General features: G+C 44.0%; 1 protein-coding gene across 1 annotated transcript; it reads left to right on the forward strand.

Moving 5' to 3' along the window:
- Window positions 1-384: 384 nt before the first annotated feature.
- Window positions 385-3,052, forward strand: LOC124699138 (protein ALP1-like). The gene is made up of 2 exons (XM_047231490.1): window positions 385-514; window positions 1,838-3,052. Exons 1-2 carry the CDS (start codon window positions 385-387, stop codon window positions 2,893-2,895), a joined length of 1,188 nt encoding a protein of 395 aa, XP_047087446.1. The 3' UTR covers window positions 2,896-3,052.
- The last annotated feature ends 13,679 nt before the right edge of the window (window positions 3,053-16,731 follow it).

The raw sequence follows: 16,731 nt of genomic DNA on the forward strand, positions 1-16,731 counted from the left end.
CATAGGAATACACATGTACGATGCGCCTACAGATGTACAAATAAATACACATACAAACCCTGTGCCGTCTCTCCAATCCAGCCATCTTCGCCTCTTCCTCTCTCCTCTTTGTTGCCCTTCTCCTTCCTTGCGTCGCCCCTTGCTTCCCCCCAAAAACTTACCATACAAGCTCTTCCTCCCCATCAACTCTACATGCCCTGCACCCTCCACTCCATGCCCAGCCACCGCCGGGGCGCCCCCTCCATCGCCTCGCCGCCGACGCAGCCGTGACACACACCTCCCCGCGTCCACGCCCGCCCCATTCCCCTGGTTTCTTGATTTCACCGCCTCCAGTCAGATTACTCGCCGTCATCGATTCGTCTGACACAACAGTCCGTGTTTGTCATGGCGCCGCTTCGCGGGGCCAAGCGCCGCAAGAAGGCGGCGGCGGAGAAGAAGGCCGCAATGGCGGCGGCGGCGGGGCACGGCGCGCCCGGCGGCGACTGGTGGGACGGCTTCTGCATGCGGATGGCAGGTGCGTCCCTTTCTGCTCCCCGCGCCCGTACGTCTCCACGAGATTTGCGCAGATTCTGTGTGACTCGCGGGCATATCCTGGCCTGGCGGCGTTATTTCTTTTTAGATCTAAATTACTGTATATCTCACGCTCCGATTCCTGGAGTAGTAGTATCCTGGTTTATCGATCGTGTTAGGAGCTAGTACTCGTGATAAATGCCACGGTCCTGCACCAGCTGGAATAATGCATCTGACTCACGGAGTGTCTTGTTGAGTACGGATGATGCAGTTATTTTTTTTCTTTTGTAAACCAAGAGAATAGTGATGCTTCAGTTTTGGGATGTGATTTAGGTTGAGTTATTATCAATTGCAATGAACCGAGCTTTCGATCGTACATCTGTGTTGTGATTACTGATAACTAGGCAGGATGATGGGCAAGTTACTGACTACTGCATATACGATGCCTACGGAGTTATCGGTTGTCAGGTCTACCCTGTTTGAGACCAAATGCAGGCTTTACACACCATGGGTATGATAGTCGGTTCGATTTCTTAGGCTAGTCGATGCTTAGCTGAGTTCTATTTCTCGGTCGAAGCTGAGCATGAGAACCTCTTGTCATGTTCCTGTTGGATCAATTCATCTTTGTCGAAGCATGACATCAAGTTATACATGTGATGCAGCTATATAGCAACTTGGTTTGTAAATCTTTGTAGGTGATTGGCCATTATGTTTGTTTAGTTTTGTTTCCTGTGCGCTTGCATTGCCAGTTGCCACAGACGTATTCTTAGCAATTTCCAGGCTCGCTAATCAAGAGATTGGTAAGTAAAATACTGCATGCGGGGAAGGAATTTCTCCACATATGTTCCTTGTTATTTCTGACTTTCTTTCTGAAGGTTGCAACAGCATCTGGATCTTCCATACAAGTTACTACTGGTAACTGATGCATTTTTTGGCAATGTAGAATTAAAACTATGGAAGTGGCTTGGCACTTATATATTGCTCGCTGAACTGGAGCTGTTTAATGAGACTAGTTTGAAACTTCAGTTTTACCAACTACTAGTTTCGTGGTTCTCGCGCCAAAAAAGTATTTGTTGTATGGGTCGTGTGTGTATCACATTTTGATTTGGCTGCACGCCTGTCTACAAATGTTTGTTGTTTACTTGTTTCCCTAGGTTGTTAGATATTGAATTGATCTCCACCTGACAGGCACTTCATTGTTCCAGTTTAACATATTTATAAAATATGTTAAATTGTTAATATGATGTGCTTGGTGAAGTCTTCCGTAGTAGTTCTGTTCCCTTGCAAGTCATTGGTTTTGTAACCTATTTCTTCATTTTCTTCTCAGGAACTTTATCTTCTGTGGAGTCACACAGATTTGAGTCTATCTTCAAAATGCCAAGAAAAACCTTCAACTATGTATGCAGTTTGGTGAAAGACGATATGATGGTAAGGGCTAGCAGCTATACCTTTCTCGATGGGACGGTGCTTTCGTTGGAAGATCGAGTAGCTGTTGCTCTGAGAAGGTTGAACTCTGGTGGGTCGCTGGTAACTGTAGGAGCCTCTGTCGGTGTGAACCACTCGACCGTGTCACTGATTACTTGGAGGTTTGTTGAAGCTGTGGAGGCGCGAGCAGGCCACCATTTGCGCTGGCCAGACTCTGATGAGATGGCGATGATCAAATCCAAATTCGAGAAGATCCACGGTTTGCCAAACTGCTGCGGTGTTGTAGACACAACTCACATCATAATGTGCCTGTCCTCGGCTGAACCAAACTGTAAGGTCTGGCTTGACCAAGAAAAGAATTACAGCATGGTACTGCAGGCTGTAATTGATCCAGATATGAGATTCACAGATATTGTGACAGGATGGCCAGGTAGCATGAAAGAGGCAAGCATTTTGAACAGCTCAGGTCTCTTCAAGCTGTGTGAGAAGGGTTCACGGTTGAATGGGAGCACTCTGAAGTTATCATCAGATGAATCAGAAGTTGGGGAATACATAATTGGTGATACAGGATACCCTTTGCTTCCCTGGCTGCTCACACCTTACCAAGAAAATGACCTCTCAGATCCCAAATTGGAGTTCAATAGGAGACACTCCGCAGCCAGAGTTGTCGCGTTGAAGGCGCTAGCAAGATTCAAAGACACATGGAAGTTTCTGCAGGGAGAGATGTGGCGCCCCGACAAGCATAAGCTGCCTCGGATAATCCACGTGTGCTGCCTGCTGCATAACATAACGGTAGACATGGAGGAGGATGCAGCCATGGATGAGGCACGGATATCTGATGATCATGATGCGAATTACAGGCAACAGGTGTGCCTGTTAGCAGATGAGAAGGCTGTCAACGTGAGAGACAAACTATCTGAGCATTTGAACAATAGGTCAACAGCTGACAAAATAGGTTAATGAAAAATTGTACCTAGGTGCTGCTGTTGATCTGTGTGTTGCAGGCTTGCAGCTGGTCTTTTGCTGCACAGTTTTTGCAGAATTGTGGCCAATCTTCACTGTTGAAACTCGTTTGTAATCTTAGAGCTATAGTCCAGCCCATCAACTTTATCCGGCTCATTACTCTTTGGTTATTCATCTTGTTGGCGCTTCATGAAAATCATTTCCCAAAGGGTATGATTGCTAGAAATCAAAATATCTTGAACCGTATAGATTTCGTTGCAGCATGGGAAGCCAGCATTTTTTGCTTCAATTCTTATCGTTTTCATGGTTGTTCACATAGTTTGGGCTCCTTTGATTCAAAAGATTTGCATAGGAATTGTGTAGGATTTGGTTTCTATGGAAAAAATTCCTATGCATGTTGTTTGATTCATAGGAACATATGCTATAGGAAAAATTCCTATAGGAATCTTGTAGTGTAATTCCTATAGGAAAAAACCATTAGCTCATACCTCATGAAAAATTCCTTTGCTACAATCAAACAAACTTCATCTTCCTATAGGATTGAAGTAGACATGCCATTCCAATCATATGCATTTTCTATTCCTATGCTTTTCCTATCCTTTAAATCAAAGGAGCCCTTTATGTTTCCGCATTTATATTGTGCGGACAGGATTTTTCTGTCCTGCCGCCTTAGCCCACTATCTTTCCTCGGGCACTGAATAGATTATTTTAGTTATCCTCCATACCGATTTAACAGGCGCGCATGTTATTCAAGAATTTGCTTTGACCATTATTTTGGTCAATAATATATAGAATATATGTCATAAAAATTATATCATTGGTTGAATACGAATCTAATGGTATAGAATTTGTAGACATATAATTAATATTTTGTTGATCAAATTAGTGGTCAAATATTATCTTAAACTGCGTGCGCGCCTATTAAACCGGTACAGATGGATTAATAATGATATAGTCCCACACGCTCGACCTAATAGGGGGTTGGTGCTGTTTTTGGACCACATTGACGTGCCCCAAAAGTAGCCGACTAGTTTTAGAACTTAATAGAACCTTCGGCAACCCTGTATCGGCCCTACCCACGGGACGCCGAAAGGGTGCGCTGGCACTCAATGCCACGTTAGATTTTAGGGGCAGGACCTGTATGTCGGCGGCTCTACGGTTGACTCATCCTTAAATGTGATGTCACATATGCTCTGCGGGTGGGTTGCCGTTAATATACCCATGGTGTTCTCCACGCGGAGACACCATTGTAAAGACGATGCATTAGATGCTCTGCCGGCAGGTCGATATTTAATGAACCAATCGGGTTCCGCACATCGGCTAGAGCCCGTTCTATTTAGTGCGCTCATCTTCACCGTAGTAGCATGTACAATACCGCCGCACTCCCCTGTTTTTCCGAACTCGCCTCTACACCATAATGCCACGCCGGCTCGCCACCACCTACTTGATGCTAGGCGGCGCTGCCGCCATCAACGCATCAAAGCCACCGCAGCCAGACCCTTGACTCTGCCGCGACCCGACGCCGAGTTTGAGTGGTCAAACTTCAACTACGACGACTCTGATGGCTTCGAGTTCGACGGGCCTCCTTCAACGTGTATCCAGAGGATCAATGAGAAAACGCTTGAGGAGATCGACGCCGCCAACTTCGAGCACACCCTCAAGATCTCGCGCGAGGGGGCAGCCACGAAGGAGGTAGGTCACCTCCACATTGCGCCCGAGTGGTAGATGTTGCTTGAGCTCAACTCTCAACGCCATTCCAAGGTGGCATCCCGCGAGGAAGCTAGGCTCGCCCAGAACGAGGAGTCCCTCGAGTGGTAGGCGGCATTAAAGGCCAAATGCCGCCGGGAAGTTCCGGCGTCACCTACAACCATTGTGCACAACCAGATGCGCGAAGCAGGGGCTAAGAGGCGGGCACGTCTGACGGCAGCAAAGGAGAAGAACTACAATGAGGCAGGTCCGTCGCGCGTTCCAACCGGCGACTATTAGATTAGGATTTTATTTTAATTTAGTTTAGTTCGAATTTCATTCAAACTTTTGTAAATAATCCTAAATTTGAATAAAATTTTGCAGTTTGTTTACATTTTCTTATTAAAAATTTCTCTAGGGATTCTTATTAGGGTCGCCAGTGTGTGCAACATCTCTCCAAATTGGGAAGAATGTGCCGACGTCCCCATAGTACACTGCCAACGCACATGTCGAAACCTATTTGAAACATACCAATGGAGATGCTCTGCTCACCAGAATCCTAATATTTTTGTCTGTCTGTTTGCTTCATAGAGAAAAAAACCCTTACAACATCCAATCTTACGAATCAAACAACCAATATTTTTGTCTGTCCCTTGCCAAAATTTTATGTGGAATCCATTCCAAAATTCAAGCGGTAGCATCCTTGCAACGAAATAAAATGTTGGCTAATTCCAATTGAACACATTCAACTACACTATCGTAAACGTAGGGAACAAAACATCCGAAACTACATCAGACCAGATTTTCAAATGTGTAATGTCCCAGGTTTAGAGACGATTGAGGGATAGATTTTAGAAAGGGATGTGCATTGCATCGTAAAAATCTGGGAAAATTTCGCGCTTTTAAAAGAAAACTGCATCGAAGGGGGACACGTTTCTCTCTCGACACCTTACAGGGTTAGGGTTTCGAGAGTGCGATAAACTTGCACCTCAATTAGTTCAATTGGGGTTTTCGAGAAGAGAGGGGAATAGTGCATCTCAAATTTAAGTTGCATGATTGAATTCAACTAAGTATGTTTGAATTTCAAAATTCAAACATCACTTGATCATGTTATAATTCAAATTAAGATCATTTATCAAATAACTAGAAATACAAGTGTATAAATAATACATCAAATATATTTAAAGCTCATTAAGGAAAACTTGAGCTTTATTGATAAACACACAAGATACAAAGTCATTTACAATATTCTTGTGAATTATGAAATTACAACACATTACAAAAATTGAAGAAATAGAAAAAGAAAAAGGAAAATTACAAGTAAATGATATGTTCTAAACTACACAAGTTAATCTTCATGAAAAGCTTGTGCAAGATGATCTTGAACTTCATCTTGATCATTTCTTGATCCCTGCACACACACACACAAATCAAACATTGGGTTATGCCAAGTGGCATTGCCACTTGGCAGGTTAGCAAATAAAAGGAAATTGAGAGGATATTATCAAGATCAGCCGAGCTGATCCACTCACAAGCACAAGTCCCAAACCACACACACACAGACAGCTTACACTGCTGGTGTGCATGCTCAACAGCAAGCCAGGGAGTGTTGCATGCACTCCACACACACATAGCCAGGGGAGAAGTACCAGCACAGCATGGTGTCGACCCGAGAGGCATGGAGAGGGCTAGTATAAAGGTTTTTCACCAGCAAATCCTAGCCATTTCATCGACAGGCTTCAAAGGGTAGGAACACCAAGAACAGCAAGAACAGGAGAACAGCCAGAGCTGTTCAAACTATTCCAGTAACCAACAGAATCAAACCAAGCACCACCAGCTTGCAAGGAAGAGCAGGGCAAGCAAACCAACCATCCAGAAGAAATCCTCTACACCAACAACTTTTCTAGGAGCTGGAGTGAGGTATATGATACGTCTCCAACGTATCGATAATTTCTTATGTTCCATGCCACTTTATTGATGATACCTACATGTTTTATGCATACTTTATGTCATATTTATGCATTTTCCGGCACTAACCTATTAACGAGATGCCGAAGAGCCGCTTGTTGTTTTCTCGTTGTTTTTGGTTTCAGAAATCCTAGTAAGGAAATATTCTCGGAATTGGACGAAATCAACACCCGGGGGCCTATTTTCACACGAAGCTTCCGGAAGACCGAAGGAGTCACGAAGTGGGGCCACGGGGCGCCGCCACGGTAGGGCGGCGCGGCCTGCGAGGGGCCCGCGCGGCCCTGCCGTGTGGGGCCCCCGTGACGCCTCATGACCTGCCCTTCCGCCTACTTAAAGCCTTCGTCGCGAAACCCCCGAGCACCGAGAGCCACGATACGGAAAACCTTCCAGAGACGCCGCCGCCGCCAATCCCATCTCGGGGGATTCAGGAGATCACCTCCGGCACCCTGCCGGAGAGGGGAATCATCTCCCGGAGGACTCTTCACCGCCATGGTCTCCTCCGGAGCGATGAGTGAGTAGTTCACCCCTGGACTATGGGTCCACAACAGTAGCTAGATGGTCGTCTTCTCCTAATTGTGCTTCATTGTTGGATCTTGTGAGCTGCCTAACATGATCAAGATCATCTATCTGTAATGCTATATGTTGTGTTTGTTGGGATCCGATGAATAGAGAATACTATGCTATGTTGATTATCAATCTATTATCTATGTGTTGTTTAGGATCTTGCATGCTCTCCGTTATTAGTAGAGGCTCTGGCCAAGTTTTTACTCTTAACTCCAAGAGGGAGTATTTATGCTCGATAGTGGGTTCATGCCTCCATTAAATGCGGGACGAGTGACGTAAAGTTCTAAGGTTGTGGATGTGCTGTTGTCACTAGGGATAAAACATCGATGCTATGTCTAAGGATGTAGTTGTTGATTACATTACGCACCATACTTAATGCAATTGTCTGTTGTTTGCAACTTAATACTGGAGGGGGTTCGGATGATAACCTGAAGGTGGAGTTTTTAGACATAGATGCATGCTGGATAGCGGTCTATGTACTTTGTCGTAATGCCCAATTAAATCTCACTATACTCATCATATCATGTATGTGCATGGTCATGCCCTCTTTATTTTTCAATTGGCCAACTGTAATTTGTTCACCCAACATGCTATTTATCTTATGGGAGAGACGCCTCTAGTGAACTGTGGACCCCGGTCCATTCTCTTACATCGAATACAATCTACTGCAATACTTGTTCTACTCGTTTTCTCGCAAACAATCATCATCCACACTATACATCTAATCCTTTGTTACAGCAAGCCGGTGAGATTGACAACCTCACTCGTCACGTTGGGGCAAAGTAATTTGGTTGTGTTGTGCAGGTTCCACGTTGGCGCCGGAATCCCCGGTGTTGCGCCGCACTACACTTCGCCGCCATCAACCTTCAACGTGCTTCTTGACTCCTACTTGTTCGATAAACCTTGGTTTCTAACCGAGGAAACTTCATCGCCGTACGCATCACACCTTCCACTTGGGGTTCCCAACGGTCGCGTGCCGTACGCGTGTCAAGCTAAATTTCTGGCGCCGTTGCTCGGGAGATCAAGACACGCTCGCAAGGGGAGTCTCCACCTCCAATCTCTTTACTTTGTTTTTGTCTTGCTTTATTTTATTTACTACTTTGTTTGCTGCACTAAATCAAAATACAAAAAAATTAGTTGCTAGTTTTACTTTATTTACTGTCTTGTTTGCCATATTAAAAACACAAAAAAATTAGTTACTTGCATTTACTTTACTTATTTCATCATGTTTCCTCCTAATTTTACTTTAAAAGATATACCAGTGAGACAAGGGTCTATAATTGGAAGAGATAATATAGAAGAATTTTTTCACCCATGTTAGTATGCACGAAGATCTTGAAGATATACCCCTGACAAAAGCTGTCCCTACTTATGAAGATGCCTCTGCTTGTTTGGTACGCATGATGGAAGCTAGATTTATTAGTCTCAACCCCATGATACAACACATGTTTCTTACACTTTATGATATGGATAGGGGAGAGAAGAGAGATTTTGTTTTAAAAGTCCTTGTTAGAGAATTTGCGGATATAGCTAAAGAAGCTAGAAAAGTTTTTATTAAGCATAAGAGGCTTGGTATGTTCACCGATTTTAAAAGAATACTTGAAAAGATGGATATGGATAGAATTAAGTACACTAATAATGTTAATGATGGTGGGGAGATTAAAGCACCAATACCTTGTAAGCTCCTAGCAATGCACGAAGCTCTAGATGATAATTATGCTTGGCTTGTTCCTGAAAATTTGTTTGATGAGAGTAGCAAGCCCAAGACTAATGAAAAGGGAGCCTCTGAAACTTATGTATCCAAAATACAATGCATGGTTGATAAAACTCCAAACCCCGCTGTAGATGCATCATCTCTCGATAATACTTGATACACACTTTCTGCGCCTAGCTGAAAGGCGTTAAAGAAAAGCGCTTATGGGAGACAACCCATGATTTTACTACTGCACTTTTATTTTATATTTGAGTCTTGGAAGTTGTTACTACTGTAGCAACTTCTCCTTATCTTAGTTTTGTTGCATTGTTGTGCCAAGTAAAGTCTTTGATAGTAAGGTTCATACTAGATTTGGATTACTGCGCAGAAACAGATTTCTTTGCTGTCACGAATCTGGGCCTAATTCTCTGTAGGTAACTCATAAAATTATGCCAATTTACGTGAGTGATCCTCAGATATGTACGCAACTTTCATTCAATTTGAGAATTTTCATTTGAGCAAGTCTGGTGCCTCAATAAAATTCGTCTTTACGGACTGTTCTGTTTTGACAGATTCTGCCTTTTATTTCGCATTGCCTGTTTTGCTATGCTTGATGGATTTTTCGATTCCATTAACTTTCAGTAGCTTTGTGCAATGTCCAAAAGTGTTAAGAATGATTATGTCACCTCTGAACATGTGAATTTTGATTATGCACTAACCCTCTAACGAGTTGTTTTAAGTTTGGTGTGGAGGAAGTTTTCAAGGATCAAGAGAGGGAGATGATACAATATGATCAAGGAGAGTGAAAGCTTTAAGCTTGGGGATGCCCCGGTGGTTCACCCCTGCATATTTCAAGAAGACTCAAGCGTCTAAGCTTGGGGATGCCTCTTGGGCATCCCCTTCTTCATCGACAACATTATCAGGTTCCTCTAGTGAAACTATATTTTTATTCCATCACATCTTATGTACTTTGCTTGGAGCGTCTGTTTGTTTTTGTTTTTTGTTTTGTTTGAATAAAATAGATCCTAGCATTCATTTTGTGGGAGAGAGACACGCTCCGCTGTTGCATATGGACAAATATGTCCTTAGGCTTTACTCATAGTGTTCATGGCGAAGGTTGAATCTTCTTCGTTAAATTGTTATATGGTTGGAAACGGGAAATGATACATGTAGTAATTGGTAAAATGTCTTGGATAATTTGATACTTGGCAATTTTTGTGCTCATGTTTAAGCTCTTGCATCATATACTTTGCACCTATTAATGAAGAAATACATAGAGCTTGCTAAAATTTGGTTTGCATAATTGGTCTCTCTAAGGTCTAGATAATTTCTAGTAAGAGTTTGAACAACAAGGAAGATGGTGTAGAGTCTTATAATGTTTACAATATGTCTTTTATGTGAGTTTTGCTGCACCGCTTCATACTTGTGTTTGTTTCAAATAACCTTGCTAGCCTAAGCCTTGTATCGAGAGGGAATACTTCTCATGCATCCAAAATCCTTGAGCCAACCACTATGCCATTTGTGTCCACCATACCTACCTACTACATGGTATTTCTCCGCCATTCCAAAGTAAATTGCTTGAGTGCTACCTTTAAAATTTCCATTCTTCATCTTTACAATATATAGCTCATGGGACAAATAGCCTAAAAACTATTGTGGTATTGAATATGTACTTATGCATTTTCTCTCTTATTAAGTTGCTTGTTGTGCGATAACCATATTCCTGGGGACGCCATCAACTACTCTTTGTTGAATATCATGTGAGTTGCTATGCATGTCCGTCTTGTCTGAAGTAAGGGCGATTTACCATGAGTTGAATGGTTTGAGCATGCATACCGTTAGAGAAGAACATTGGGCCGCTAACTAAAGCCATGATCCATGGTGGAAGTTTCAGTTTTGGACAAATATCCTCAATCTCATATGAGAAAATTAATAATTGTTGAATGCTTAAGCATTAAATAGGAGTCCATTATCTGTTGTCTATGTTTTCCCGGTATGGATGTCTAAGTTGAGAATAATCAAAAGCGAGAAATCCAATGCGAGCTTTCTCCTTAGACCTTTGTACGAGCGGCATAGAGGTACCCCTTTGTGACACTTGGTTAAAACATATGTATTGTGGTGATAATCCAGGTAATCCGAGCTAATTAGGACAAGGTGCGGGCACTATTAGTATACTATGCATGAGGCTTGCAACTTGTAGGATATAATTTACATGACACATATGCTTTATTACTACCGTTGACAAAATTGTTTCTTGTTTTCAAAACCAAAGCTCTAGCACAAATATAGCAATCAATGCTTCCCTCTCGCGAAGGGCCATTCTTTTACTTTTATGTTGAGTCAGTTCACCTATTTCTCTCCATCTCAAGAAGCAAACACTTGTGTGAACTCGTGCATTGATTCCTACATACTTGCATATTGCACTTATTATATTACTTTGCATTGACAACTATCCATGAGATATACATGTTACAAGTTGAAAGCAACCGCTGAAACTTAATCTTCCTTTGTGTTGCTTCAATACCTCTACTATGAATTTATTGCTTTATGAGTTAACTCTTATGCAAGACTTATTGATGCTTGTCTTGAAAGTACTATTCATGAAAAGTCTTTGCTATATGATTCATTTGTTTACTCATTGCATTACCATTGTTTTGATCGCTGCATTCATTACATGTGCTTACAATAGTATGATCAAGGTTATGATGGCATGTCACTCCAGAAATTATCTTTGTTATCGTTTACCTACTCGGGACGAGCAGGAACTAAGCTTGGGGATGCTGATACGTCTCCAACGTATCGATAATTTCTTATGTTCCATGCCACTTTATTGATGATACCTACATGTTTTATGCATACTTTATGTCATATTTATGCATTTTCCGGCACTAACCTATTAACGAGATGCCGAAGAGCCAGTTGCTGTTTTCTGCTGTTTTTGGTTTCAGAAATACTAGTAAGGAAATATTCTCGGAATTGGACGAAATCAATGCCCAGGAGCCTATTTTCACACGAAGCTTCCAGAAGACCGAAGGAGTCACGAAGTGGGGCCACGGGGCGCCGCCACAGTAGGGTGGCGCGGCCTACAGGGGGCCCGCACGGCCCTGCTGTGTGGGGCCCCCGTGACGCCTCTTGACCTGCCCTTCCGCCTACTTAAAGCCTTCGTCGCGAAACCCCCAGTACCGAGAGCCACGATACGGAAAACCTTCCAGAGACGCCGCCGCCGCCAATCCCATCTCGGGGGATTCAGGAGATCGCCTCCGGCACCCTGCCGGAGAGGGGAATCATCTCCCGGAGGACTCTTCACCGCCATGGTCGCCTCCGGAGCGATGAGTGAGTAGTTCACCCCTGGACTATGGGTCCATAGCAGTAGCTAGATGGTCGTCTTCTCCTAATTGTGCTTCATTGTTGGATCTTGTGAGCTGCCTAACATGATCAAGATCATCTATCTGTAATGCTATATGTTGTGTTTGTTGGGATCTGATGAATAGAGAATACTATGCTATGTTGATTATCTATCTATTATCTATGTGTTGTTTATGATCTTGCATGCTCTCCGTTATTAGTAGAGGCTCTGGCCAAGTTTTTACTCTTAACTCCAAGAGGGAGTATTTATGCTCGATAGTGGGTTCATGCCTCCATTAAATCTGGGATAGTGACTGAAAGTTCTAAGGTTGTGGATGTGCCGTTGCCACTAGGGATAAAACATCGATGCTATGTCTAAGGATGTAGTTGTTGATTACATTACGCACCATACTTAATGCAATTGTCTGTTGTTTGCAACTTAATACTGGAGGGGGTTCGGATGATAACCTGAAGGTGGAGTTTTTAGGCATAGATGCATGCTCGGATAGCGGTCTATGTACTTTGTCGTAATGCCCAATTAAATCTCACTATACTCATCATATCATGTATGTGCATGGTCATGCCCTCTTTATTTGTCAATTGCCCAACTGTAATTTGTTCACCCAACATGCTATTTATCTTATGGGAGAGACGCCTCTAGTGAACTGTGGACCCCGGTCCATTCTTTTACATCGAATACAATCTATCGCAATACTTGTTCTACTCGTTTCTCGCAAACAATCATCATCCACACTATACATCTAATCCTTTGTTACAGCAAGCCGGTGAGATTGACAACCTCACTGTCACGTTGGGGCAAAGTAATTTGGTTGTGTTGTGCAGGTTCCACGTTGGCGCCGGAATCCCTGGTGTTGCGCCGCACTACACTTCGCCGCCATCAACCTTCAACATGCTTCTTGACTCCTACTGGTTCGATAAACCTTGGTTTCTAACTAAGGGAAACTTACTGCTGTACGCATCATACCTTCCACTTGGGGTTCCCAACGGCCGCGTGCTGTACGCGTGTCAGTATACACAGATGATCATGAGCAAGCCACAATTTTGCTCATAATATAAGCACATGTGTAAGAGCAAGATCCATATCCCGTGTTTTGTGTGTTTGATAACAACACTCGAACAATTCTAACCATGCACAAAGTTTGTCATTGATAGGGTTGCAAGATGCACGGTACCCTCGCTGAGCACATTATGATCAGAAGACCGAAACGTAGCTCTTAGGGTTTCTGGTTTTGCGTGTGTGTCGTGAGGTGACATGGTAGGAGAGGAAGAGAGGAAAACTGTTTTAGCCATAGCGGTACTACCGGTACCAGGAGCGGTAGTACCGCTACCTCTACTGGTACCGCCCGTGATACCGCTCTGAGCCTTCCACAAGGATTTGCCCCACAGAACACGTTGTGGTACCTTCACGGTACCTGGAGCGGTAGTACCGCTTGAGGTCGGTAGTACTGCCCACGGTACCGCGCTAAGTACCGTAACGCGTTACGGTAGTACCGCTCTGGTACCGCTCGGGTACCGCTTGGGATCCAGTAAGGTCTGGACCCTATTGCGGTACCGCAAGCGGTACCGCGAGCGGTAGTACCGCAATGTGTCCACGTGGACAAGTTCAGTGGGGAATTCGAACTCAGAGCGGTAGTACCGCTTAGGCAAAAACAGTGGGCAACGGTTGGATTTGGAGGGACCTATATAAAGGCCCCTTCTTCTCCACCCAGCCTCAGCTCTTCTCTCTCTCTCTCCTCCATTGTTGCTGAGCTCAAAATTGAAGGGATCTCCTCACCCACCCAACCAATCTTGCTCATACTTTGTGAGGTGGTGGAGGAGACCCCGATCTATCATTCCACCGAGAGAAAGTTCACCAATTCGTGGTAGTCCTTAGTGGATCTTGTTGTTAGGGTTCCTTGGTGGAAGAGCTTCTTGGTGGAGCACTGGAAGAGCTTCTTGGTGGAGCACTGGAAGAGCCTCTTGGTGGAGCACTGGAAGAGCTTCTTGGTGGAGTATTGGAGGGGTTCCTTTGGTGGAGCATTGGAGATGGGTTCCTATGGTGGAGCATTGGAGATGTGCAGCTATGGAGTCTAGCTTGGTGATGTACTAGCTCCATAGGGTGTTGGGAGCATCCTTGTGTGTGTGGAGCTCGCCCCAACCTTGTGAAGGAATCACCGCCTCGACCGGTGCCTTAGTGGAAGAGGGAGAGAACCTCCGTGGAGCTCTCTCGAGGAAGAGGGTGAGGCCTTCCTTCATGGTGTGGCCGCCTAGTCTCTTGTGTGAGACTAGCACCTCCTCAACGCAGATGTACCTCCTTTAGTGGAGGGAACTGCGGGAAACAAACCTCGACTCGCCTCGCGCCCCCCCGGTTGTCTCGCTCCTCTCTCTTACCATCTTGTTGATTCCTTTACTTGTTGCACATGCTCTAGCTTCATTGTAGGAACACCGCTATAGCAAAAGTTATCACCTTTACCTTCCGTTGCGCTAAAACATGAAAAAGGTTAAAACTTGCCGTAGCGCCATTCCCCCCCTCTTGTTCGCTACGATCCGTTCAAGTGGTATCAGAGCAAGGTTTTCTTGCTCGGGCTTTACCGCCTAAGAAATGGCCGAACAAGAGGTGGTTGTGAATGGAGCCCTTTCCCGTGAGCAATCATCTCCATCATCAAGTGCCGATAACACTCCGGCTACTTTGTATGACCTCAAGAAATTGGAGTCATCCATTGTATCTCAATTGAAGGCCATGATGATGGAGTTGATTACTCCAAAGCCTAACCCCATCATAGATACTAATAGAGGTGTCAATGTTTCCCCATCACAAGTCGACTCTTTTCCTTGTGTTGAGATTGTTGAGCAATCAACAAATTCACATCGGGAAAAGAATCTTGAGGATGTTGACACCTCATCAAAGGGGAAGGATGCATCTCCATCAAGTGATTATGACTCATATGCTCAAATACCCTTGCCATGCATTTTACCTCATGGTCCTCCACCTCTACTACTTGATTCTAATAGCTTTGGTGATTGGAAACTATTAATGCATTCTCATGTGTGTAGCACCTCTACCAAGCTTTGGCGGATCATTCAAGAAGGGTATTCACCACAAGACCCAATGAACTTGACAAGACGGGAAGTGGTGGATCACCAACTCAACGCCATCGCCATCGACATGATTCATTCGGCTATTACTCCTAAGGAACACGCTCATATCCAATCGCTCAAGACCGCCAAGGAAGCTAGGGACGAACTTGACAAGCTCTTCCTTGGAAATGGGGACATCCAATGCTGTCATCTTAGTGAAGCAATGGCAAATGACTTTGTCATGATAGAGGGAGAATCGCCCGAAGAGATGTATCAACTCCTTATTGCTCTCGCCATCCAAATGCAAGATCTTGGAGCGACTTTTGTGGATGACCGTTGGATCGAGAAAAAGTTCTACAATGCTCTACTTCCTTGGAATGGAAACAAGAAACCAAACTCGAGATCAAGGAACTCTTGCTACAATTGTCATGACAAAGGTCACTTCGTTGCGGATTGCCTCTACAAGCAAAGGGACTTATATGGTGGATACCTCATTCGTAAGAGCAAGTTTCGACCCCTTCCCAAGCGGCTCCCCAACAACCACATCACCAAGAGATCCTTCACCGACAAGCCTAGAAGTAACATGCTTCAAGATGAAGACCATATGGTGGAAAATGAAGGACTTGAAAAGAAGAAGGAATTGGAGATTATCTCTCTCACCCAAGCTTATGAGGAAGAAGTGTGCATGCGTATGACTCTTGAAACTAGAGCTCTTATTCTTGAAGACTACAACAACTCTCTCATCTCCCAACTCAAGGATCGAGATCATGCTCTTGGTTGGTTGGACAAGCTCAAGACAAAGAAGAAAGAAGATGAAGGTCCTAATTCATGTTGTGACAAGCTCCTTGACGAAGTATGCTTCTTGAGAAAACACAATGCAAAGTTCTTGGATGTCATCTCAACTCAAGAGGAGGCCTTAGAAGAATACTATCGCTTGAGTAAAGAGAAGGTGCAATGTTGTGATCATGAAGAAGAGATTGCCACTCTAAAGAAACACAAGGCCAAGCTAGTTGAAGTCAATGAGAGGCAAAATGAGTCCTTGTTGGAGTGGATCCGTTCAAGCAAAGAAAATGTCACTTGTTGTAACCATGAGGATGAAATTGCTTATCTTAAGAGGAGCAAGGACAAACTTATGGTGATCAAGCTTATGCAAGATGAAGCCATAGAAGAATACAAACGCTCAAGCAAGGACTACATTTGTCGCAATCATGAGGACGACATTGCCACCTTGGAGAGACACAAGCATGCACTCGAGAGAAGGAATTCTCTTCTTGAGGAAGCTCTAGTGGACCGAGAAGATGAAGCCAATGACTTGAGGTCCGAGATTGAGAGTCTCCAAATTCAAGTTCAATTCTTGGAAGGAGTCATTGAAGCCCACGAGGACTTATGCCATGAAGGAGAAGTGGCAATTATGCCAAAGAAGATTGAGAGAGAAGGAAGGATCAATGAAGCAAAGGATATGAAGGTAGAGCCCATTGAAAAGTGGGCTCCTATCTCCA

Source organism: Lolium rigidum, chromosome 3 (genome assembly GCF_022539505.1).
Source record: "Lolium rigidum isolate FL_2022 chromosome 3, APGP_CSIRO_Lrig_0.1, whole genome shotgun sequence".
Classification (NCBI taxonomy): domain Eukaryota; kingdom Viridiplantae; phylum Streptophyta; class Magnoliopsida; order Poales; family Poaceae; genus Lolium; species Lolium rigidum.